A 23,396-nucleotide genomic window follows, 5' to 3' on the forward strand; every position below is an offset into this window, starting at 1 on the left:
TCACAGTCAATTTCTGAAAGGAAATGTATTTTAAATGATATAATTTTTCTTATTCATTTATTTTTCTAAACTGACACTCATGCATGGGAAAACAAAGCTTTATTATAAACTCCCCCCACAGTTGCAGTAATGCACTGCTGAGGCAGTCATCTATTTCAGTGGTTCTCAACCTGTGGGTCGGACAATGTGACAATTTAAGGATTTTAAGACCTTTTTAATACCTCAAGAAAAAAAGACCATTACTGCATCAAAAGTTATCAACAAATTGTGAAATACAAAAGAAAGATCGGCTGTAGATCGGCTATTTTCACAATATTTATCTGTGGACCCGAGTTAAACAAAATGTAATGCCTTAACTCCTACATTCCAAGTGATTGTCAGGGTGGGGGGTCCCCAGTTCAAATACGATTATTTTGGGGGGTCACCGCCTGAAAAGGTTGAGAACCACTGATCTATTTTACATTCATTATGGCTTTCAGTTCCAGGCCAGTAATTCTCAACCTGTGGGCCAGGGCCCATTGGTGGGCCGTGAGGATATTGCAATTGGGCCCCCACATAAATGGAAAAACGCTACGATTTTAATTATAATATAATGTTAATATTTATTTATTTTAAATGAAAAAAAAAACACGGTTTTCTTTTTTCTTTATCGCCGCAGATCCACCATAACTCTGAGAGCATACAAATGGAACCTAATGGTTCCATTTGTAACTCCAAGAAGGTACCATTTGCACCTTCTTGGAGTTAAAGACCTGTAATGCTGCGTTCACACTGGCAGATACAAAAGATATAAAGATACACACTGTATTTGTAGCTTTGTGTCTTTGTAGCTGCAGTTGAAAGCAGCTCAACTTTTATGTAGCTTTGCAGCTGTTGTAGCTTCTGTAGCAGCTACAAATGTCAGATGTATCTTTGTATCTTCATGTCGCTGGCTTCCATTGAAAATTAATGGTAGACAACGCAGCATTAGGGTTCATTTTTGGTTCCTAAATGTCAATAATTTAGCTGGGGACCCCCTGGAACCCCCTCAAGTGTGTGTGTGTGTGTGTGTGTGTGTGTGTGTGTGTGTGTGTGTGTGTGTGTGTGTGTGTGTGCGTGTGCGTGCGTGCATGCGTGTGTGGTCAGATGTCATTCCATGGTCTCTGTACCCCTCAAGTGGAGTAAGTGAATATTACAATTAACATATCTCATGTACTTAATTTTTTGTAATCATGATGTTTTTTGGTGTGTGTGTGTGTGTGTGTGTGTGTGTGTGTGTGTGTGTGTGTGTGTGTGTGTGTGTGTGTGTGTGTGTGTGTGTGTGTGTGTGTGTGTGTGTGTGTGTGTGTGTGTTAAATGGTGGAACAGTCTATTGGCTGTTGATATCTTATTGGTCCTGGCTAATGGCATCATTGGTTTGGTCATTGCCCTATGCCTATGCTGTAAGACAAGTTTGCTTTGTTTGTTTGTTTTTTTGCAGACAACCTATTTATCAGATTCAATCTCTGCTATGTTTTTGTTTCATCCCTTCCTATTTCACTTGTTTATCCTGTAAATGATCTGTCCTGAGTTTGAACTCAATTTCAAGTTTCCCACAGGGATCAATAAAGCTCTCTATATGCAATTTTAGTCTCTGACAGAAGAGGGTAGGGTGGGGCATTGGTTATAAAAAACAACAACTTATTCAAGTTGACCCTTTAATGCTGCATGGGTTGATACAAGGGCAGGAATTCCGCGGAGGCCATGAAGGCCATGGCCGCCGTTGCCCCTCAGTTTGGCCTTATGCCCTTCAAAAAATTATATGCCACCAAAGCGGCCTTAATGCCCCATGCTGCCCCAGCTGATTTAACTATTTTCTCCTCTTCCTCTTTCCTATCAATTCAGTTTTCAGACACCATTGTCTTTTGTTGACAAGGCCCTAACCCTTAAGTTAAATTATTATTTCTGTGGACCTGATGTTTTATTATGACCTTGCTACCCTGGCATTTGGCCTTTGTTCACTCAAAACATGGACAACACAAAAGGCCAAGTGGCCTTGCCCGGCTAAAATGAGGAAGCACTATGGAAATTATTCCGGTCAGAGAATCCTTCATACCAGAGGGTTATTTATTCATTTAACATATATCAAATGTGGCTTATATCTGTTAAAGTCTGGCACATGGGCCCACAGATCAAAGAACAAATTGTCAATATGGAGAACAAACATGTCAAAGCACAACAAATGTAATGTCACTAACAAAATTCTAGAGTGGCTGTCACTGTCCTGACTTGAATGGCAATAGAACATCTCTGGTGGGGCACTGACAGAGAATGCTGCCTTTATCTATAGCTCTGACTGTGCACAAGGAACCGTGAGCAATAAAAAGTCACCTGAGCAGGCCTGTGACTAGAGTTCTCTGTCAGCATTGAACACATGGAGGGAGCATTCCTGTAATGGCTTTAAACATAGACATAATACCAGTGTTAGTGTTTAGCTATTTACATTTTTCTTGATTGATTTTTATTTATTTTCCCCCAACAGTTGACAGTTTGTGAATTTTGCCGATAAACCTGATTTGCAGTGGGGAGTGGGGACTGAATCATTTCGAGTGCAGCAGAGACTTCATCAGCTTCAGGTTCAACCTCCTGAAGCTCTCTTGGCCGAAACATCCCTTTTCCATTAAAATATGTATTTTCTCCATTAACAATAATACTTGACTGGTATTTTACAAATAAATCATGATAGCTGTGGAATTTCTGTATAGGGCAAAGAAAAACTGTTTACAACTGAAAGAGCTTGAACAGTTCAATCACACAGAGAATGTGCTTGTCACATTTGAATACAACCTATGCATCTCTCTCGCTCTCTCCCTTTTTGTCACTCTTTCTCTGTCTGTCTCTCTGTACATGGTATATGTCTGTCTGTCTGTCTGTCTGTCTGTCTGTCTCTCTCTCTCTCAGGCCTTGAGTCAAGAAGAAAAAAGGAAATTATAAGAAACAATGTGTATAAATATTTGATGTTTGTGTAAGCTGTAACAAACAGATCAGGCCAGCTTAAGGGCAGAGGTCAGACTGGTGTCATATCATACACGTTAGTACACACAACCAGTTCTCGCACTCATATTTCCAACTCTACAAACTCCAGAGTCTCCACACCATCTAGACATGGGTCAGCTACAGTAAACATCTAGAATGATGCAGCTCTTTCCTACCCAGTACCCACTGAAAATAATCCATCAATCAATCAACCATACTGTTGGTATTGGCTCCTCCACTATCTATCTCCAGTGTTGCAACTATACCTAAAAATATGCCTCTGAGGTACTCTGTCCAGCACCATGACAGAATACTGACCATGTAGTTCCAATATTAAAGTTATAGGCACTATTCTTATTAGGATTAGAATAAGGATTTGGCTTAGGGTTCAGGTTAAGGTACTTACATGTTACCAGGGTTTGATTTGTAAAAAAAATAGAAAAATAAACAGAAGGCGGGACATTGTATTGACCAATTAAGCCCTATATACTTCTTTTTATGACAAATAGTGAAAATGGCCCATCTACAGGCTCACATTTCACAAATTTCCCTAAAATAGGGAAGACAGGGATGTGGTTTAAAAATTTTATATATATATTTGTTAAATGCCTTTCCCAAAAGGACAGGCATGTAGCAGGGATGAAACATATCCCCACGAGCCATACAAACAAATGACTAGAGGATATCAAAAGCAGAAATATGGACTCAAAGGGGTTAAATGAGGAATTCATGTTGAACTGTTTCCTGTAATGAAAAACATGGGTTTGTGGTTGTGGGATCTGTAATGTTTGATACTCTTAGTAATGCAATTTTATTTTCATTCATTAATGAGACACAGCTGCATTGTTTTAATTATCAATGAGCTCTCAAGGTGTTGTGGATTCCAGGGGGGTCCCCAGCTAAATTGTTGATATTTAGGAACCAAATGGACCCTTGCAGTTCTGAAAACCTGACAGTGTAAAAATGGAACCAAATGGACCAGACAGGGTTCATTTGTACACTCAGAGTTTTGGGGGTCCGTGGCCCTAATGCACACCAATCTATCTGGGGGCTCTTGAAATTAAAACGTTTGAGAACCACTGAAACAAGACAATTGCTAACGTTGGCTTTGTGTTGAGGCTCTCCTCACCGCATCTCATTAGTTATCAAAAGCAGCGGTCCCTTTAAGAAAATAAAAACTGATTTTATTCAAACCAGGAAAACAAGTAAAACATATGAGGGTTCAGAACAGTCAGCAACAGTGTTAGACGTACAGTCTCTATCAGTTTCTCTAATTCCATCACAATACTCACAAAGTCTTGGCCTCCAGTAGAAGCCTGCAGTTGTACTGGGGGCAGGTGTCAGCTAAGCAGAACTTTCCCAGTACAACCTAGTCTCTCGAGCCTCCCACAATTTTCAAATGCTTCCGTCAAAGGGTGCTCTACGAAGTATTTAAGGACACTTGCCATGAAGGGTTTGAATAATTCTGGCACTGCAATAGTAATCAAGTTGCATTTTGTGTTGAATTTGGAGAAACCACTCATATTAGTTGTGTTGAGCTATTTACATAGACCTTGTTTGATTTGTTTATTTCATACAGTTGATAAGTTTATGAATTTTGCCAACAAACCAGATTTGCAGTGGGGTTTGAATCACCGTAATACTGTATATGTAGACGCCACATTGGCCACCGGATCGTACGTCAATATCGCCACCATATCGGCAAGGGCAAATTGTCATAACTCCACTGCAAGAAATATGACTTACAAGTACATGAGACCAAAACTATTTTCCTGTTTTATAATCATTGCCATCTACATAAGATAAGGTGTTTTGAAATGAAAACCCACATTTATTTAAACCATTTAGACCTGAGGCCAATTCTAAAAACACCTTCTAAATGTTTTCTGAAAAACATATATTTTTATTATTCAAAAAATGTAAAAAGAATGATGTTGCTATATGGCAACAACTAAAATGACACAGAGACGTTCCCGACTTGAAAGGTATAATAACGTATAGTTGTAACAGGTCTAAATGGGTACCAAGTATCCTATATCGGCTTCAAAACCTGTTGAGAATTCAGCGAGGTATGATGATTTCATTGAGGAGAGGCCTCCTGCTTCAATAGAAAATAGACATACATGGGGCATGCATGTATTAGGAGGCACAGCTTGCCCCTGCCAATATGGCGTCCGCATTGACACATTGAATGAAAAGCAGCGGCCAGTGTGGTGTCTACACTACTTATGAATTGAGTATTACTGATGAATGGAGTACAATGGGCCACAATGGAAACAAGCCCCATGGGTCTTTTTGTGTTATTCTTTTAGCATAACCTTCGACTGTACCACCTGTACTGTTAACAAACCTTATAATAAAGTATTCAATCAATCAAACATGTATATATATCTATGAGTACAACCACAGAGTTCCAACTTCTTCCCCAGTTGCTCTCAATTCATTGCTACAAACAACCACAATTTGTGCAGTTCCCAGACTTTAAGACTCGTCCAGATGAAGGCTTGTAGGTAAAAGGTGTACAGGCGTTTACAGGTGAAGAAATGTCTATGAATCATCTGATGGTTCGGTACATCATGAAGTCCACCGTGGTGCATCGTGGGTATTTTCCGATGGAACTCTCTTCTACGGGCGTGTAGACTTTGATCTGTCGCATGTGAGTGTCTCTGCCGTTCTGGTGGTTGGCCAGAACGGCTATCTGGATCATGAACGTACGGATAGGGCTGTTCGCCTGGAAGGGACACACACACATACAAAGTGAGGACACACACACACAAAGTGAGGCGACGTCAATGAACACAAATAACATTGTCGCTGTCGTGTCGGGTGGAAACCTTGTATGTCCTGACCTAAACCGTTACTTTTGGGTACTTTAGGTGATGGTAAAAAAAGAACTTCAGTCCTGTGTTCCAATAGTTATTATTTAGTCATAAGCTCTTGTTAATACTTCACTGGTTCAATATTTATAAAAAAAGACAGACTTAACCACTTTCCAAATTAAAAAAAGTTTAAATAGCAGAGCGTGAGCTTGTAGATTGACTATTTTTTATTATTTTAATTGACACTCTTGTACAACAAAGTAGGGCATCCATTTACAAAACAAAACAAAACATTAAAAAAGTTGAAATATGGAGATACAAGATTTCTGCCTCACAGCAACAATACACTTTTGTATGTAGCATACATATATGAGAACACATATACTGTACAAAACGTAATATCTACATTGTCTAGTAAGGAGATGTGGATCCATCCACTGGGTTCCACCATTTCCAACTGCTGTAGAGAGGAGAGGAGAAATGAATAGAAGAGAGGATGAGAAGGGAATGAAGGCAACAGAGGTTAATAAAGCAATAACCCATGGAAGGCTGTGCTTAACATGATTTTAAAATATTATTTCTTATTGCTTTTATGAAATTACAAAATATAGCAACATGAAAATCATAAACACATTCCAAATAAAATGTCACTACAAAAACAATTTCTACAAGAAAGTAGTCCCTGCATGTTGCTGTGCAATTGCATGGAAAGGTGAGGCGTTGCCGTATCTGCCTTATTTTAAAGTGCTTTAACAAGTAATGCATTTGTAGTAAAACCTTCCACATACACATGACAAAAATGGGCACTCCATACCTTGCCATAGGAAAAAAAACACATGTTACAGCTTAGACTATGTTACAGTATGTAATGTTTCATTATGGATACTGTTGATGATGATAGAAATAACAGAAGATAGCATGGTTACTGTGATTTCTTGCAGGTTATGGAAGTTGTTCCCGACTCGGACAGAGATTTTACTGGGAGTGTAGCTCTCATCTGACTTATAATCAGCATAAATGCACAACATCTTCACCGTGGTCTTCCTCCTGGAGAACAACAAACACTCTCATCATCCTCATCATCATCATCATCTTTGCCATCCGTTATGTTAATAGGGCTGCAACTAACGATTATTTTAAATATCGCTCAATGTCAATTGTTTTTGTGTTTATTCGACTATGAATCTGTGTGATGAATTTGGACCAAACATTATGATAAAACATTTTAATTTGAAGAATTTTCAGCGGAGGATTAATCGTTTCACACATATAGCGTTGCTGTCGGCCAGAAACCTTGTATATCGAAAAAAGAACCAAGCTCACAATGCAATGCGGTAGATTGGCTATTTATTGCTACTTTTGCGGGACCGTGACGCTGTCATAGATAGACCTTTATTGATCCCGCAGAGGAAATTCAGTCGTACGACCAAGCATAAAATAAGCCTTAAGTGGTTAAAGGATGACCAATAGCATTAATTTATGAAAAAACATAAAAAGATCAAATATGGAATTTTCTGCCGACAACAGAGGCAATATTTTAGATGAATTTTTGGTGAATGAATTAGATGAAACGATTTCTTCTGCTCACTGATCACACTTTGAGTCACTTTTCCCTTAACTGTGGTCAAATGTTAATGTCAAATGTGCACAGAGTGTGTACCTGAACTGTATATTAACCAGATGAGGCTGAGAGCCATCAGACTGCCAGTAGGTCTCCAAGTTATCATCCCTCAACTGGTCCACTCCAAAACCTGAGAGAGGGGGAGGGGAAGCAGAGAGAGATGGGAGACAGTCAGATAGACAGAGATTGGGGAAAGGGTGGGGGGGGGAGACAGATAGACAGAGTGGACAGGGGGAGAGACAGACAGACAGACAGACAGACAGGGAGGGAGGGAGAGCGAAAGAAACGGATACAGACAGAGAGAGAGAGAGACTTTGCTCATCAGAGGCAGTCAACATGTTGAATGATAACCAAATCAATAACATTGAAAAACACACTGTATTTTGCCAGTGGAGCCGTCATTCTGTCAATCAATCTCACCTGGTTTACATGACGACAGGGACCACACGGCCTGGGAGCCGATCTCCCGGACGGTACCAGTTCTCTCCAGTTGTTTGGGGTCCGCCCCCGGGGGGGTCTTACTTGGCGTGGCCATCCTCTAAATAGCCACAGTTCACTTGTCAAGCAGAGCTCAACAACACCAATGCATCGTTAACACAACTACACAACTTAAATGTCCTTTCCTTTGCTTAATGTTTTGTGTAAAGCCCATTGAATTGCCTTGTTGTTGAACGTGCCTGGCAGGTGTTACAGCAACACTGTAGCCGCAAGCAACTCTTAGATCCTATTTTTCATATCTGGAATCTAGAGGTGCAATACCAACCCTTGACAGCCCATACATCCAAACAGAAAAGTCAGATCTGATTGTATTAAACAACGTTAAACTCACCAACATTGCCTCTTTCTATCTGCCAAGTTCTTGTTCCATAAAAATCCACCGTAGACATGTTATGAGCTACTTTCTGTCAATAAATTCCATACAGGTGATTCATTTTTGTAAGTGTTCCAGTTGGAAATCACTCAACGGTCCTGCGTACCACCCGTTTCGAAATTGCACATAACCCTGGAGGCAGCAGGACGTTGGGTTATTGAAAACGACCGCTTCCAAACTCTGACACTTAATAATCACCTGCACAGAATTTAATGTCATAGTAATGTCTACGGTGGATTTTAATGAAACAAAAGCTTTGCAGATAGAAAGAGGATAACTCAAGCTTTCCATACAGCTGCAATGTTGGTGAGTTTGACGTCGTTTTATACAATCAGATAGGACTTTTCTGTTTGGATGAATGAACTGTCAAGGGTTGGCATTGCAACTCTAGATTCCAGATATAAAAAATAGGATGCTTGCGGCTAGCAACACTGGTGACCTATCCAATTCCATGACTCCATTTGACTGACCGCCTTTCCTTTGTTGACTGTAATGTGACAAATCTTCAATAGGCAAAATAACCGCAAAGCATTGAATAGTGTTGGGACTCATTTATTTAGCACAACATTCCACACGTTAATTATTGTCGTCGCACACGAATGGTGGTTTAAAGCGTTATTTCCACACAAACAACGGTACTTACATGTTAACCTGCCAAAATGTCTCCAACGTGTCAGTTCAGCGGCTCGAATGTAGCGTTATTTGACCCCGAAAATGTATTTAAAACGTTCCTCTATTGTTTGTTTTCGTCGCTTCTCCTCCTCCTTCGAATCTCCCACTTCTTCAAGTCAAGTTCGGTCGCTGGTTGGTGACGTCACCACTCACCGCCAGTCGCAGGTTTTATTGCGTCATTTCTCGAAACAAATTGTTTGGCTTCTTCCGATATGTTTTATACTCTATGGTTTCTTCATCTACCATAATAATAAACGTAATACATAATCAATTTGGTAAATATTTTAGCTAAATGTCATATAAATAAATCCTTAAATTGCTATTATAAGCCTTTTGTCTTCTTTTTTTTTATGAAGCCAAAAATGTATTAAAACTATTTTTAACTCAGAAAATATATATATATTTTTTAGTATATTAATTTTTCTACTTGTATTTTTCTTTTTATTTAAGTTTTTCTTTTTCTTAGAAGATTCCCCCTGGCTCTGGTGTTCTTTGTTTGTATGTATTTCTTATCTTTTCAATAAAGATGTAAAAGACAAAAAGAAAAAAAGGAAAAGGATTTTACCGCGTCATCCCGCCGCGCCCGCGTCTTCCCGACCAGCGTCAAAGTTCACTTTAGAGTTATCGCATCCGGTCTAGAGCGGATACGGAAAAGGTCTCTGTGTTTGTGTGTAATGTGTGCGTGGAAATTACCGGACACAGTAGGCGGGCTTTAAACCGGATATGAGCACGGAACCAGGCTTCCCCATGCTGTGGAACGCCCCGGTGACGTGAGGTCAGTCCACCGCCATCTTTCCCCACGCACAGGGCTCCGTCAGCCGGCTTTTTTTCTGCTGAACAAGAACACGTTGCTGAAAACTAAACAGCACTTTAATTCACTCACATTTCAGTCTATCTGCTGCCCAGACAGGCTTCATTTCACCACCGAACGAGTCGTGAGCCGCGTGGCCGCGGAGCCCGGCGGGTGAGTTTGATTTATTTGAAGCAGGAGAATGAAACGGAAAGGTTTGTGTCTCTTTTCCCCCGCACAGCTGTCAAATACTATACTGGGCCTTATGCGATGAAGACTGGTTATTACAGGCTAACTGTACTTTAATTTGACTTGTTACCGGGTAACTAGTTTAATTTAACTTGTTACCGGGTAACTGTACTTTAATTTGACTTGTTACCGGGTAACTGTACTTTAATTTGACTTGTTACCGGGTAACTGTACTTTAATTTGACTTGTTACCTGGTAACTAGTTTAATTTGACTTGTTAACGGGTGAGTGTTGTTAATTTGACTTGTTAACGGGTGAGTGGGGTAACTGTACTTTAATTTGACTTGTTACTGGGTAACTGTACTTTAATTTGACTTGTTACCTGGTAACTAGTTTAATTTGACTTGTTAACGGGTGAGTGTTGTTAATTTGACTTGTTAACTGGTGAGTGGGGTAACTGTTGTTTAATTTGACTTGTCAACGGGTAACTGTAGCATTAGTGATGCCATTCAATGTGATGGAGACTTGATTACTGTAGATTAGGTTGATTTGTTACTGCCTGATGTAGTTTTAGTTTGATTCGTTAGGTTAACTGTAGGTTTGTTTTGAGTAGTCACTCACTGGCTAACTGTAGCTTACTTTGACTAGCAATGCCATTATATGTGATGACTGCTGATTACAGTCTTTAACTGTAGGGTAGGTTTGACTAGTTACAGCCTAACTGTGGGTTACTTTGACTGCTTATTGGCTAACTGATGGTTAGTTTGACTTTTTATGGCCTTAAATGTGATGGGGACTTAGTTACTTACTGTGTAATTAGGTTAGTTTGACTAGTTTCTGGCTAACTGTAGGTTTGACATGTGATATGCCATTAAATGTACAGGAACTAGTTGCTGGCTGCTACTAGCTGGCTATTTATATGTGTACTGTTAGTTTGACTTGTGATGTTAATAGTGGGTTGGTTTGACTTGTGGTGGTGTTGTTAATTATGGGTTAGTTTGACTCATGATGTGTCATGTGATGTCAATTTTACATGTGATGGACAATAGCTGTGGTTTAGTTGTTTTTTATAGATTTATGCGGATAGTTACAGTGAGAGATAATGTGGTAAACAAGGAGAGAGATGGGGAAGGACATGCAGCAAAGAGCCTGAGGTCAGATTCGAACCCTGGCCGGCTGTGCAAGTTCTCAATGGTATGCACTCTACCAGGTAAAGTCTGACACGGGCAGACTTGTTTGTATGAGATGAGCACGACTGTGACAGTTTCACGGGACCTTCTCGCTCGCTTCTCATTGAAAAAAACGTTCTAGGTGCTGTCTAAAAGACCATAAAGTAAAAAATAAGTGTTAAATGGCTCTATAATTCCATGGTAATCATTGCTATATATAGGGTTGTTTGCTCAGTAAACGAAAAATACATTTTAAGGTCCAATTTCATCCAGTCAGGTGAGAGAACTCATAACGGATACAGGAGAAAAAAATGAAATTGGAAGTGATGGAACAAAAAGCTGATGAATGAGTTCTCTCTCCTGAGTGGATGAAATTGTTTACCCACCTGAAAATGTATTTACGATGTTGTTTACTAAAGAGCCTGGGGAGAGAGACCCCTGTTACTGATTAAACTTTAACTTTTTAACCAAAAATCTTCACTTACAGCACACCTTTAAACAACCTTAAACAGGTTTGACTTCCGATTGGTGGAATGCAAATAAGAGCGATAATACGATATTATTGACTTTCAATATGATGTTTTTTTGAAGAATGTTTCGCTGTTGCTACACTTAAAATATAAAATGAAAATGGTGACATATTGAAATATTTGGCATAAATATCAACTTATTACATTTTGTCCATAACGTGCAGCCGTAGTGTGCACGTTGCATATGCGCCCCACTCTAGTACTTGTCTTGCCACCTAGACTACATTTGTTTCCTGGGTGAAACCCTGGATGCGGACTATGATGGATGTTTGATCTATGATTACATTAAATGTGTTAGTTTGACTTGTGATATTGTTTAAAGTGACGGGGACTAGTTACCGACTAATGTGATAAGAACTAGTTGCCAGCTAGCTTTGAGTTAGTTTGTTTTAAATGTGGCGCCGGTTTCCCCCAGAATTGATTATTTAATTAAAATCAATTATGTTTTAAATAATTGATTAAATCACTTTAGTTTGATTACCTGTTGCACCCCAATGTTGATCTATATTTCCATCTAATACACACTGGTCTGTGGATCTATTGAGCGTGTCAGTCAGGTCAGTCTGTCAGCAGAATAATGGTGTTCTATGGATGGTAGCTCTGTCTTTCTGTTCACCATACACTCTTTTGTTCATTATACACAATCCTGCAATACAAAAGGCAAACAGTAGTTACCAGTCTGCTTTAAATGTCAGAGGTCATGAGTCATGACTGGGTTTAGATCATAACATTTAATATTACTAAAAGCTTAACTATATCTGCTATTTCTATTTCTATTTAAATTTGTGTGGTGTTCGTCTCTGTAGGACAGACATATATTGTTGTTTGTCTCTGTAAGACAGACAGACCGTGTAGGACAGACAGTGTTGTATGTCTCTGTAGGACAGACAGACAGACAGACAGACATGCAGTAAAGTGACAATATTGATGGTTGATATAGTGTACAGACATGCAGTAGGTGACAGTATTGATGGTTGATATAGTGTACAGACATGCAGTAGGTGACAGTATTGATGGTTGATATAGTGTACAGACATGCAGTAGGTGACAGTATTGATGGTTGATATAGTGTACAGACATGCAGCAAAGTGACAATATTGATGTAGGACAGACAGACAGTAGGTGACAGTATGAATGGTTGATGGACGTCATTCAGAATGGGTGTGTGTGTCCTCCCTCCCTCTTCTTATCTCTCACTCCTTCCCTCTTGTCTCTCTATCTGTCCTCTAAACACAGCCGCACGTCGGCAGTGTCCCAAGATGTAATGTTCTGTGGATAAACAGAGGTTTAAGTTGACCTCTCTCTCTCTCTCTCTCTCCCTGTCTCTCTTTTAGCTGCTGTGCATCATGGCGGATAAGAACACAAGGATCGCCATCGTCAACCACGACAAGTGTAAACCCAAGAAATGTCGACAAGAATGCAAGAAGAGTTGTCCTGTTGTCCGCATGGGTACGTCCTGGTGTGCGTGTGCGAGTATACGCAGGGTTCGATTTGTTTAAAAAAAAAAAAAAACGAGGGGGGACAGTTTCTGAACCACTTATGCCTTTTTTATACTTCTACAAAATGTTTCATATCGTGTCACGTTGTGAGCTTGTAGATTGGCAAATGGATTCTGCGAGATGTGTGCGGTGTGTATACTATATGTGTATTTATTTGCATGTGTTGTGTGTGTCCAATACATTTTACCCATTAAGACCTGAATCAATTCTTTAAAAAAATCTAAATCCTAACAGTTTTTGGAAAAAAATCTAAACATTTTTTGCTATGAGCTTGTATATCTGCTATTTTTGAATAGCCAAAGAAATCTAAAGTGACACAGATGCATTCCAGGTCTTAAAGGGTTAATAAGTATTGTATTTATGCATACTTGATTGTGCGTGTGTTTGTTTTCTCGCTTTCAGGTAAGCTGTGTATAGAAGTCACTCCCCAGAGTAAACTGGTGTGGATCTCTGAGTCGCTGTGTATTGGCTGTGGAATCTGTATCAAGGTAAAAATCACTCGACTGAACCCTGTTCTGCACTTTCCACATCGATCAAATAAATGTACAGTAAATAATTATATTTCTGTTCTGGGAGATTTCACTCAAGTTGAAGAGTTTTCTAAACCTTTTTTCAACCAATTAAGTTGATTGTGTACCTCGCGTAACCAGACGATTAGAAATCTCTGCCAACTGATACTTCTAAATTTGACTGAATGGGCTTGGACACCGTAGAAAACCAGCGATAACAAACCTACGCCCACAGCTTTAAAAACCAATCCTGATACTTTCTCAATATGAAGGGCCGCTGTAAAGGTTTTACATTGGTTCTTCGGTGATATGTATTTTAACTCTTAATTTGTTAGCACCCAGTTTAAACGTTTAACCAATATTTGTTGAATTTAGATGTCACCAGATGTATTGGGAGGTGGAGATCTATGATCGTCTAGCTGGCTACGCAAGACAATGTGTACCTTGACGTAGTACAACATTCTCTGGTGTGTGTGTGTGTGTGTGTGTGTGTGTGTGTAGAAATGTCCATTTTCCGCGTTATCCATCGTCAACCTGCCCAGTAACCTGTCGAAGGAGACGACCCATCGGTATTGTGCCAACGCCTTCAAACTGCACCGGTATGGACAATTCATTTATACAGTACATTTGTGGACAATATGTGGTAGATGGCTATGACAGATCTAGTGGTTACATTGTTGTGAGCTTGTGGATTGGCTATTTTATCAATTTTTGTATAAAATAAGGATTCATTGATTAACACATTCCATGCCAGAGTTTAATCTCATAATGTACTCACCAGTGCCAGCGTTTTATTGTTGTTTTTTTGTTTTTTTCATGTCGCCACAGACCTCGCTAAATAAGTTAAAAGTGCGCGTTCATTTGGTTCTAAACACACAGCGGATCCGTGAGAAACGGCCAGCGAAAACAGTTTCCAAATCCGTGCCGCCATCTTGAAGATAGAGCAGATCAACGGTAAACAGTGATCAGCGAGGAGAAAAACAACAACCGAGAAAATCGAGTTTTAAACAGGATCCCAGACAGGAAGCGGATACGATCGAAAAAAACGGAACCCGAATAATTCTGTTTCCGACAGGAAACCGGAAACGGAAATGGATAAAAAAAAATCGGAAAGTGCACCTGGGGCAAAATCAATGGGAATCGGCGGTTCGCGTAGATCTACGCGACTGGCACGCTGCGGCTTTAAATAGGTTCGCGTAGATCTACGCGATTGGCATTCAATGTGTTAAAATGGGGGGGGAAAAACACTTAATACTTATGTCATATCATGACAGATGATATCTATTCTCATGTCCTGATATCGATATAATATCGGTCTATTGCCCAGCCCTAACCTTAAAAGTATTTTTGATCTCTCCCCCTTCTCTCTCTCTCTCTCTGTCCATCTAGTCTTCCGATCCCAAGACCAGGTGAGGTTTTGGGTCTGGTTGGTACCAACGGTATTGGAAAGTCCACCGCTCTGAAGATCCTGGCAGGAAAACTGAAACCCAACCTTGGCAAATATGATGTGAGAATGACAACTGCTCTTAGCGCGCGCACACACACACACACACACACACACACACACACACACACACACACACACACACACACACACACACACACACACACACACACACACACACACACACACACACACACACACACACACACACACACACTCACACTCTATCTTTGTTTGTGTTCACATTTAACAAGAAATTATTGAACACAAACAATAGTACATGCACAAGCGTGGGAATCTCGACAACATACGTTTTCAGTCTCAGTTTACGGCTACGCGGAGCATCGTCTCCTCCATATGTGGTGACTGCCAGTTATCACAGACATTGAACAGAATTTAGCCAATGCCTTAGCTCTTGGCTTGGGCATTCCTGCAATCTGTAGTTCTCTCACAACTATTTTATGGATATTACCGAGGCTTCCAAATGTAGATGCAAGCCATTTCCAAGCTGTATAAGAGCATCCGTAAGACGCTGGTACTTTAGCACCTAGGTAAGAAATGCCTCTTCCAGACTAAGAGACTAATGTTTAATAGTGACCTCTCTACTGTCCTCTTCAACAACAACATCTGGTGTATTAGCGACGTGTGTAGTGTATCGTATGTTCAAATGAATACTAGTAGAATTGATAGGCTACTAACCCTAGTGTTTATGTTCCAGAGCCCTCCAGACTGGCAGGAGATTCTGACATACTTCAGAGGTTCTGAACTTCAGAACTACTTCACCAAGATCCTGGAAGACGATCTGAGAGCCATCGTCAAACCACAGTATGTCGACCAGATCCCCAAGACTGTCAAGGTAAACATTACAAAACAAAGAATTATCAAAATTATCATGACAAACCAATTTCCCCTGTCTGTCTATCAAAATATGTTAGAACAGGTTATTAGTTTATACATTTAAGTAATAGAACACAAGATCAATGTTTGTTGTGTTGTTGGGCTTAATGACATGTTAACATGATGATTCTATGTACGGGTCCCTATCTAATAAAAGGTAGATCAATAAACGTCACTCACGACGAGCGACTGGATAAATGAATATATTTTCCAATCAAGTTCATGGTTGTATTTCCTGTGTCGGCCACCAGGGGTCAGTAGGAGCCATCCTCACGAGGAAGGATGACACGGATTCTCAGACTCTTGTCTGTAAACAGCTAGGTACACACACTTTTTTCTAGGTAAAGGAGTGTGTGTGTGTGTGTGTGTGTGTGTGTGTGTGTGTGTGTGTGTGTGTGTGTGTGCGCGCGCACTCATGTTTCTGATAAGTTCAGTGTGTTCTGACGGGTTGTTTTTGGGTTGTCAGATCTCACTCACCTTCGGGAGAGGAACGTAGAGGATCTGTCTGGTGGAGAACTTCAGAGATTTGCCTGTGCTGTGGTCTGCATACAGAGAGCTGACATGTAACATACACACACACCTCTCCTTCTGTACCTTTAAACACATGAGCACTGTTCTGTGGTCTGCATACAGAGAGCTGACATGTAACATATACACATACACACACCTCTCCTTCTGTACCTTTAACTGTTCTGTGATCTGCATACAGAAAGCTGTTATGTTAAATATATGCAGTATAGTGCACCGATGTCTGACGTAATGTACACATCCTACCTAGGTCACGTTCCACCCCTCCCCTCCCCCCATTCTGAATGCCCATAGACGTGTTTAATATCGCAGCATTTACAAATGATCCTGGCGGTTTGACTCAGGATCAACTGACGGTGAGAAAACGCTAATGTTACCGTCGCCAAATTAATAATTATTTTGCCAGAAACTGTATCAGATATGAGTGACTGACTATCGTAAACGATACAGAGCCACCTCCCAGGCAATAGCGCCGGGACAGTTATTTTATTTTTTAGACCACAATTCTTATATGAGACTATTCTAAGATAGTTATTTTACATAGAGAAAACCTTCTGTGACCCAGGGGATGAACGAGTGACGTCAGGACTTGGTCTCCTGTGTGGATGCTCACATAATTATCATTCGATCTTTGCTCTCCTCTCCTCATAAGGGGTCATTCAAACCGCCACGACTTTTCTACGCAACGTTCTAATGCTGAAGTTATGCTACGTCGTACAATAGTGTCATGTGCCAAAAATAACAGATTTGCTATTTTTGGTGCACAATCTTTGATTTTAGACGCGCTGTTGTTCGAAGAATTATTCATTGGGCTTGCGACGGTTTGGTCGCCAATCTTGGGTCCGTCTGAACTAGGCTTTTTCTTAATTTCCCGTTGGGGATTAATAAAGTATTTCTATTCTATTCTAACCAGTTGAAAGTTATTTACCTGTCCTCTCTCTCTCTCTCTGTTGTAGTTTCATGTTTGATGAACCGTCCAGTTATCTGGATGTCAAACAGAGGCTGAAGGCAGCCATCACCATCAGATCCCTGGTCACACCTATTAGGTAACACTCCTGACATTACAACCTTTACCAAGCACTGTTTACAGACTGATACTAATATGTGTATGTGTGTGTGCGTGTGTGTTAGGTACATCATCGTAGTGGAACATGACCTCAGTGTGTTGGACTACCTGTCTGACTTCATCTGCTGTCTGTACGGCGTTCCCAGCGCATACGGAGTGGTGACCATGCCCTTCAGCGTTAGAGAGGGTAAATGCCACTCGCACATACAGACACGCACACTAGGGCTGTCAGCTGAGCTCAGAAATTACATTTTACTTTTGGTCTTAACTCATTCAGTGCAAAATAATTGCTGTGCCAGCAATTTTTCAATTTTCTTATACCTTTTTCAAGTAGTCACAGAACATTTATCTCCAGTATAATCGATCCCCTGATGGGTGCTAATCACTGAGGGTTGCACTGTGTGGTTTCACAAATGAGGTCATTGGACCTTGTTGACATCAATTGTCTGCCTTTTGAAAATAACATAATAACATTGAAAAATACATAGTAAAAAAAAAAGTGCTCAGGAGCCGAGATACAGCCTTTTTCAGTAATAAGTTAAACAAGAAGTGAATGGAGCAGCAAATCTTCAAATGATGATATCTTGGGTTCTGAACGTTTTTTCCCCCCCAAAAAACACGTGAAACACGTCATTGGCACGTTGCACCATTGCGGTAAAACACGTGAAACACGTCAATGGCACTCAATGAGTTAAAGGAAAAGAACTTTGAATGGATCTCTGGGTGATGCAGAGTTAAAACACGACCCTAGTAGAGTCCTGTGGATTGTTAACATTGAGAGGAATCTGTGTGTGTGCTCCAGGTATCAACATCTTTCTGGATGGTTACGTTCCCACGGAGAACCTGAGGTTCCGAGAAACCTCATTGGTCTTCAAGGTGGCTGAGACAGCCAACGAGGAGGACATCGGACGACTTAGACATTACCAGGTGTGTACTTAAGGAGACAATAACACATTAAATTGAAAACTGTATTCAGAGAGTGATTAAAAGGAAAGATGCTGTGTGTGTGTGTGTGTGTGTGTGTGTACTTACGTCTTGGTCTATGATGCATATCGATCTGCATGGGTTTCATCACATCAGATCTTCAAGCTGAACGAATTGTGAGCATGTAGATAAGTAGATTTCCGCAAAAGGATCAACTAAGTGTATAGGGTTTTAGTGGTTTAAAGTGGTTAAAAGATCAGTGTTCCTTGAACCAACTTGAACCCGTGTTGTTTTGCAGTATCCCAACATGAAGAAGACCCTGGGAGACTTCAGTCTGGACATCAAAGAAGGAGAGTTCACTGATTCGGAAATCATGGTGATGTTGGGAGAGAACGGTACGTTTGCGTGTTGTGTCATACACTGATGTGTTGTTTGTTGTGTGTATTGTTGTGTGATGCAGTGATGTTTGTTGTGTGCCCCAGGCCGAAAACCCCACCTCACCCCCTAGCACTATTTTGATAGATGCTACAGTAGTTATTATAGATGTATGTTGGTTACTTGTTCACATGTTATGTAAATAAACATTATGTTGCGTTCAGTTTACTTAACACAGATGCTAGGTTTGATATTTACCATCCTAGTTACTTTGTAGCATACAAGTTTTCCTGGCACTCTGTTTACATGATCATTTATTGACTAGGGTTCATGCCATTTCCTCTGATCTTACACTTTCAAAGTTACTCTGGATATTAAAAGCATCTGCTAAATGTCTAGATTATTTGATGCTTTCAAATGCAGTTGTGTGTCCACAGCTGTTGGTATATTATGAACTTCTGTAGACATAAGTAATACAAATGTGTGTGTAATTACCGTATATCTAAGCAGTGTGTGATTCTGTATTCAGGGACGGGGAAGACGACATTCATCAGGATGTTGGCTGGAGGTCTCAAAGCTGATGGAGGAGGTAAGAGAGACACACACACACACACACACACACACACACACACACACACACACACACACACACACACACACACACACACACACACACACACACACACACACAGTTTAAATTGACAGCCTCTGTCTGTCTCTCTGTCAGGTGATGTTCCCATCCTCAACGTCAGCTACAAACCTCAGACAATCAGCCCCAAGTTCAAGGTACTCTTAAAGTCCGTCTGTCTAATGGTGTAAAGCTGCTGTAATAGTCTGTCTGTTGATAGATCTATGTATCAAATGATGTGAAGCTATTCTAATAATATAATGTATGTCTTTGTGTTACAGGGCAGTGTTCGAGCATTGCTTCATGACAAGATCAGAGATGCGTACACACATCCCCAGTTCATCACTGATGTGATGAAACCCATGCAGATCGAATGCATCATAGACCAAGACGTAAGTGTACACACACACACACACACACACACAATCTTTTTTAATCACTCTCTGAATACAGTTTTCGATTTAATGTGTTATTGTTTCCTTAAACTGATTGTTAAATTAAGAAATAATTGACAAGAAAATAGATGTCACGCTATTTTTCTGCCTTTCTCACGCTCTCTCTCTGGAGAGCTACAGAGAGTAGCATTAACATTGTGTTTGTCTGTCTCTAGGTCCAGGTCCTGTCTGGTGGAGAGCTACAGAGAGTAGCATTAACATTGTGTTTGGGGAAACCAGCAGACGTTTATCTCATTGATGAACCATCTGCTTACCTGGACTCTGAACAGCGGCTGATGGCTGCTAGAGTCATCAAGAGGTACAACACACACACAAACAATTAATGTACTTGTGAGGACGTCACAAATTTAAGGACAGCAATTTTATCAGTGCCATTTGTACCTTTTCTGTGATGTTTTGTGTGTAGGTACATCCTCCATGCCAAGAAGACAGCATTCGTAGTGGAACACGACTTCATCATGGCGACATACCTCGCCGACAGAGTCATCGTCTTCGACGGAATCCCTTCCAAAGACACAGTAGCCAACACGTAAGACACACACACTATATGCACACTAGCACACACACTATGCTAAAATAAATTGAGTTACATTACTACATGGCTTTGTTACTACTAATACTCAAATTCCGATTAGTTAAGCAGTTCTGCATCCGTTTACATTGCTATGGATACAGTCCTAATCTCATAGACTCTAATGGTTATATATACGTTTTATCAATATATTGCCCAGCCCTACTTGTAAACGTATTTGAAACCTATACAATTTGAAACCTATAAACGTAATTTAAACCTACTTGACATCGATTAAGCTTAATGATCAACATGAGACATTGCATAACCGTTGTACCCCTCCTATGGAAAACCGTAATGATTAAATTGTCCACTAGATGGAGCAGTAAGGAGATACATATTCAGTCAAAATGAAAATGTGGAAATATTGTATTGGTTAGTTACAAGTTACAATCAAGTTTTATAACTGTGACACAATCCATTTGTTATTGCTGCACATTCAATCTTATCTACCGATGAGTTAACATTGTTTCAGTTGACATTAACAATCCATTTTGTCGCTCTGTCCATCAGTCCACAGAGCCTGTTGGCAGGTATGAACAAGTTCTTGTCTCTGTTGGAGATCACATTCAGACGAGACCCAAACAACTTCAGACCACGTATCAACAAACTCAACTCTATCAAGGTAACACACACACACACACACACACCGTTTTACGCTGTAGCCAATTATCTGATGCTGTCGTGTACAGCTGCTTCACTCTTTTTATTCTACCCTGCATCTCTCTGAAGTCCATGATGTTTTTATACTGTTTGAATGACCTTTGCCCTCTGCCCGTCTCCTAGGACACAGAGCAGAAGAAAAGCGGCAACTACTTCTTCTTGGATGATTATAATTAAGACTTCCTGTCCGACCCATCACCGCTTCCTGCCGCGTGTTCCAACATTCAACGCCGTTTTCGAGATACAAGGCAGCTCAACAAAGACGGAACGCCAGCGAGTTGTGTTCGACAGCCGGCAGCGTTCTCCAGTGTTTTTTTTGTCATCACTGTACAGCAGCAGTAGTTCATAATTGACCATATTTCTCATGGCGGCAGCCATTTTGCTCTCGGGGGTCACCCGCCCAGAAGGTGACGTAAGAGCAAAATGGCTGCCGCGCGAGTATGGCCAATGGAGATCTGAGTGTGCACAGGTTTCACCAGACCCAACTGATTCCACCGATCAGCACGATGCTACTTTAACTGAGTTTGGGTGGGGTCATAGTATCACTGGTAGCAGTAATATGCTCTGGGTGCATACCTGTAGTCCCGGGTTTACTGAAGGTGCTCAGCAGCAGATTTGAACTGGAAAACACACATGACACCATGTGTTTTCAGGTCAAATTTACTGCAGAGACAATCAAACAAAGCTATGGAAAAATGAATTGAAACCCGGGACTGCAGTTATGCACACAGAGCCTATAGTGTGCGTGTTTTGTGTGTGTGTGTGTGTGGGAAGGGAGGGGTTATGGATGAAAATCTGGACCATTCAGACCTCCATGCTACAACAACATGACTGAACATTACTTACTGCAGATGTGGGTTATATTCACACGGCGGACATTTTGCTCTTAGAGTTAATATTAAATATAGTCTTGCGTAGTCAGGCGATCAGAGATCTCTGCCTGCCAATACGTCTGGTGACATCTAAATGCAATGTAGGGGCTAAAACTGGGTGGAAACAATTTGGAAATGTATAAAATAACATTTCAGAACCATTACAAAGACGTTAGGTCCATATTGGGACGGTATCAGGATAGGTTTTCAAACAGGTGGGCGCAGGTTTGTTAGTGCTGTTATAGCCCATACATTGAATTTACATTTCCACAGATGTATGAGTAGGCGGTGATCTCTGATCGTCTGGCTAAGCAAGACTATTAGACTTGTGGCTTAAGCCCAATTTATGCTCTGTCATACAACGAAAATAGATCTATAATAGATTGGCTATTATACAAAGTATAAATCGTGCTTTATGGTGTGACCTAAGAGCAAAATGTCCGTCGTGTTGATGAATGGCATTCTGTATCCTTGCAGCGTGGAAACATCCCAGAGATGCGTTGATCTTTCATCAGTGTCTTGCAGCGTTTAAAACTATACCTTAACGTGCTTAACGCTCTGCCTCATGTCAGCCTGAATGAACAAGGGCAGCGTTCAACAGCCCAGCAGCATTGTGGAGGTGTTTGATAAAATGGGTGTCATGACACAATGTAACAATTAATGGAATTTGCAATAAATCTTTTACTTGCTGCTAGTGTATGTGGTTGTGCTTTACTCAGGGCTGCGATCAGGGATACGATTAAAGCTTTTGGTGCAGTCCTTCATATTGGGATGGTGATATGATTGTTCGGTTCATAATACAGTAGGCGAACATTTGGCTATTTTCGGTAAAAAGATTTGTTGTAGAGGCCCCCGGTCAATGGTATACAGGTATACTTGTATAGGGTTTTGGTGGTTAAACGTTCGTTTAGTTAAAACGACAGAGCTCTATATTCTGATAGTAATCATTGCAATAGTGTTAAGTAACAGATGTCTCTTCAGCTCTTAAGTAAACACAAAATGGCATCCAATCAGTTGAGAGAACCCATTCATCACCTTACATGTGCTCATTCTCTTTTGTTCCGAGTTGTCTCTCCCAATTAGATGAAATTTGTATCACCATCCATAAAAATCTTTGCTTACTCAAGACCTGGAGAGACGGTTGAGAACACTGAACAAACTCTTGATAGCAATGTTTACTATCGGAACATAGAGCATACACTTCTTTTTAATCACACCACCTGAAACAGTGGGTGCAGGTTTTACATAGACATAAGCAGTTGTGTCCTTGAGCTGGAGGGCCCCTGGCTCTTCATTATGCACACATGATT

The 23,396-nt window shown here is 40.5% G+C and overlaps 2 protein-coding genes across 2 annotated transcripts; one reads left to right on the plus strand and one right to left on the minus strand.

Annotated features, from left to right (window-relative positions):
• Positions 1 to 4,162: 4,162 nt before the first annotated feature.
• On the minus strand, positions 4,163 to 9,092 carry anapc10 (anaphase promoting complex subunit 10). The gene is made up of 6 exons (XM_080450728.1): positions 8,949 to 9,092; positions 7,855 to 7,972; positions 7,474 to 7,564; positions 6,740 to 6,860; positions 6,220 to 6,273; positions 4,163 to 5,725 (listed from the first exon to the last, which is right to left on the minus strand). The coding sequence occupies exons 2-6, from the start codon at positions 7,967 to 7,969 to the stop codon at positions 5,549 to 5,551; spliced, it is 558 nt and encodes a 185-aa protein (XP_080306854.1). The 5' UTR covers positions 7,970 to 7,972; positions 8,949 to 9,092; the 3' UTR covers positions 4,163 to 5,548.
• Positions 9,093 to 9,773: 681 nt separating this feature from the next.
• On the plus strand, positions 9,774 to 22,780 carry LOC308102307 (ATP-binding cassette sub-family E member 1-like). Its single transcript, XM_080451961.1, has 19 exons — positions 9,774 to 9,941; positions 12,990 to 13,104; positions 13,557 to 13,642; positions 14,165 to 14,262; positions 15,053 to 15,170; positions 15,826 to 15,963; positions 16,256 to 16,325; positions 16,471 to 16,567; positions 17,489 to 17,578; positions 17,664 to 17,785; positions 18,401 to 18,525; positions 18,821 to 18,917; positions 19,427 to 19,486; positions 19,625 to 19,683; positions 19,807 to 19,917; positions 20,136 to 20,278; positions 20,387 to 20,509; positions 21,065 to 21,176; positions 21,338 to 22,780. Exons 2-19 carry the CDS (start codon positions 13,002 to 13,004, stop codon positions 21,389 to 21,391), a joined length of 1,806 nt encoding a protein of 601 aa, XP_080308087.1. The 5' UTR covers positions 9,774 to 9,941; positions 12,990 to 13,001; the 3' UTR covers positions 21,392 to 22,780.
• Positions 22,781 to 23,396: the final 616 nt, after the last annotated feature.

The sequence above is a fragment of the Gymnoscopelus braueri genome (genome assembly GCF_963280865.1).
Source record: "Gymnoscopelus braueri genome assembly, chromosome: 15".
In the NCBI taxonomy this organism is placed as follows: Eukaryota; Metazoa; Chordata; class Actinopteri; order Myctophiformes; family Myctophidae; genus Gymnoscopelus; species Gymnoscopelus braueri.

Bases quoted from the DNA above. Each gene is read 5' to 3' on its own strand.
- LOC308102307 (XM_080451961.1), top strand. From the start codon at position 13,002: ATGGCGGATAAGAACACAAGGATCGCCATCGTCAACCACGACAAGTGT. The intron at 15,964-16,255 runs GTAAACATTACA...GTCGGCCACCAG, and splicing joins AGATCCCCAAGACTGTCAAG to GGGTCAGTAGGAGCCATCCT. The intron at 20,279-20,386 runs GTACAACACACA...TTTTGTGTGTAG, and splicing joins GCTGCTAGAGTCATCAAGAG to GTACATCCTCCATGCCAAGA.
- anapc10 (XM_080450728.1), bottom strand. From the start codon at position 7,969: ATGGCCACGCCAAGTAAGACCCCCCCGGGGGCGGACCCCAAACAACTG. The intron at 7,565-7,854 runs GTGAGATTGATT...CCCCTCTCTCAG, and splicing joins CCTGTCGTCATGTAAACCAG to GTTTTGGAGTGGACCAGTTG. The intron at 5,726-6,219 runs GTAGATATTACG...TGTCCCTTCCAG, and splicing joins ACATCTCCTTACTAGACAAT to GCGAACAGCCCTATCCGTAC.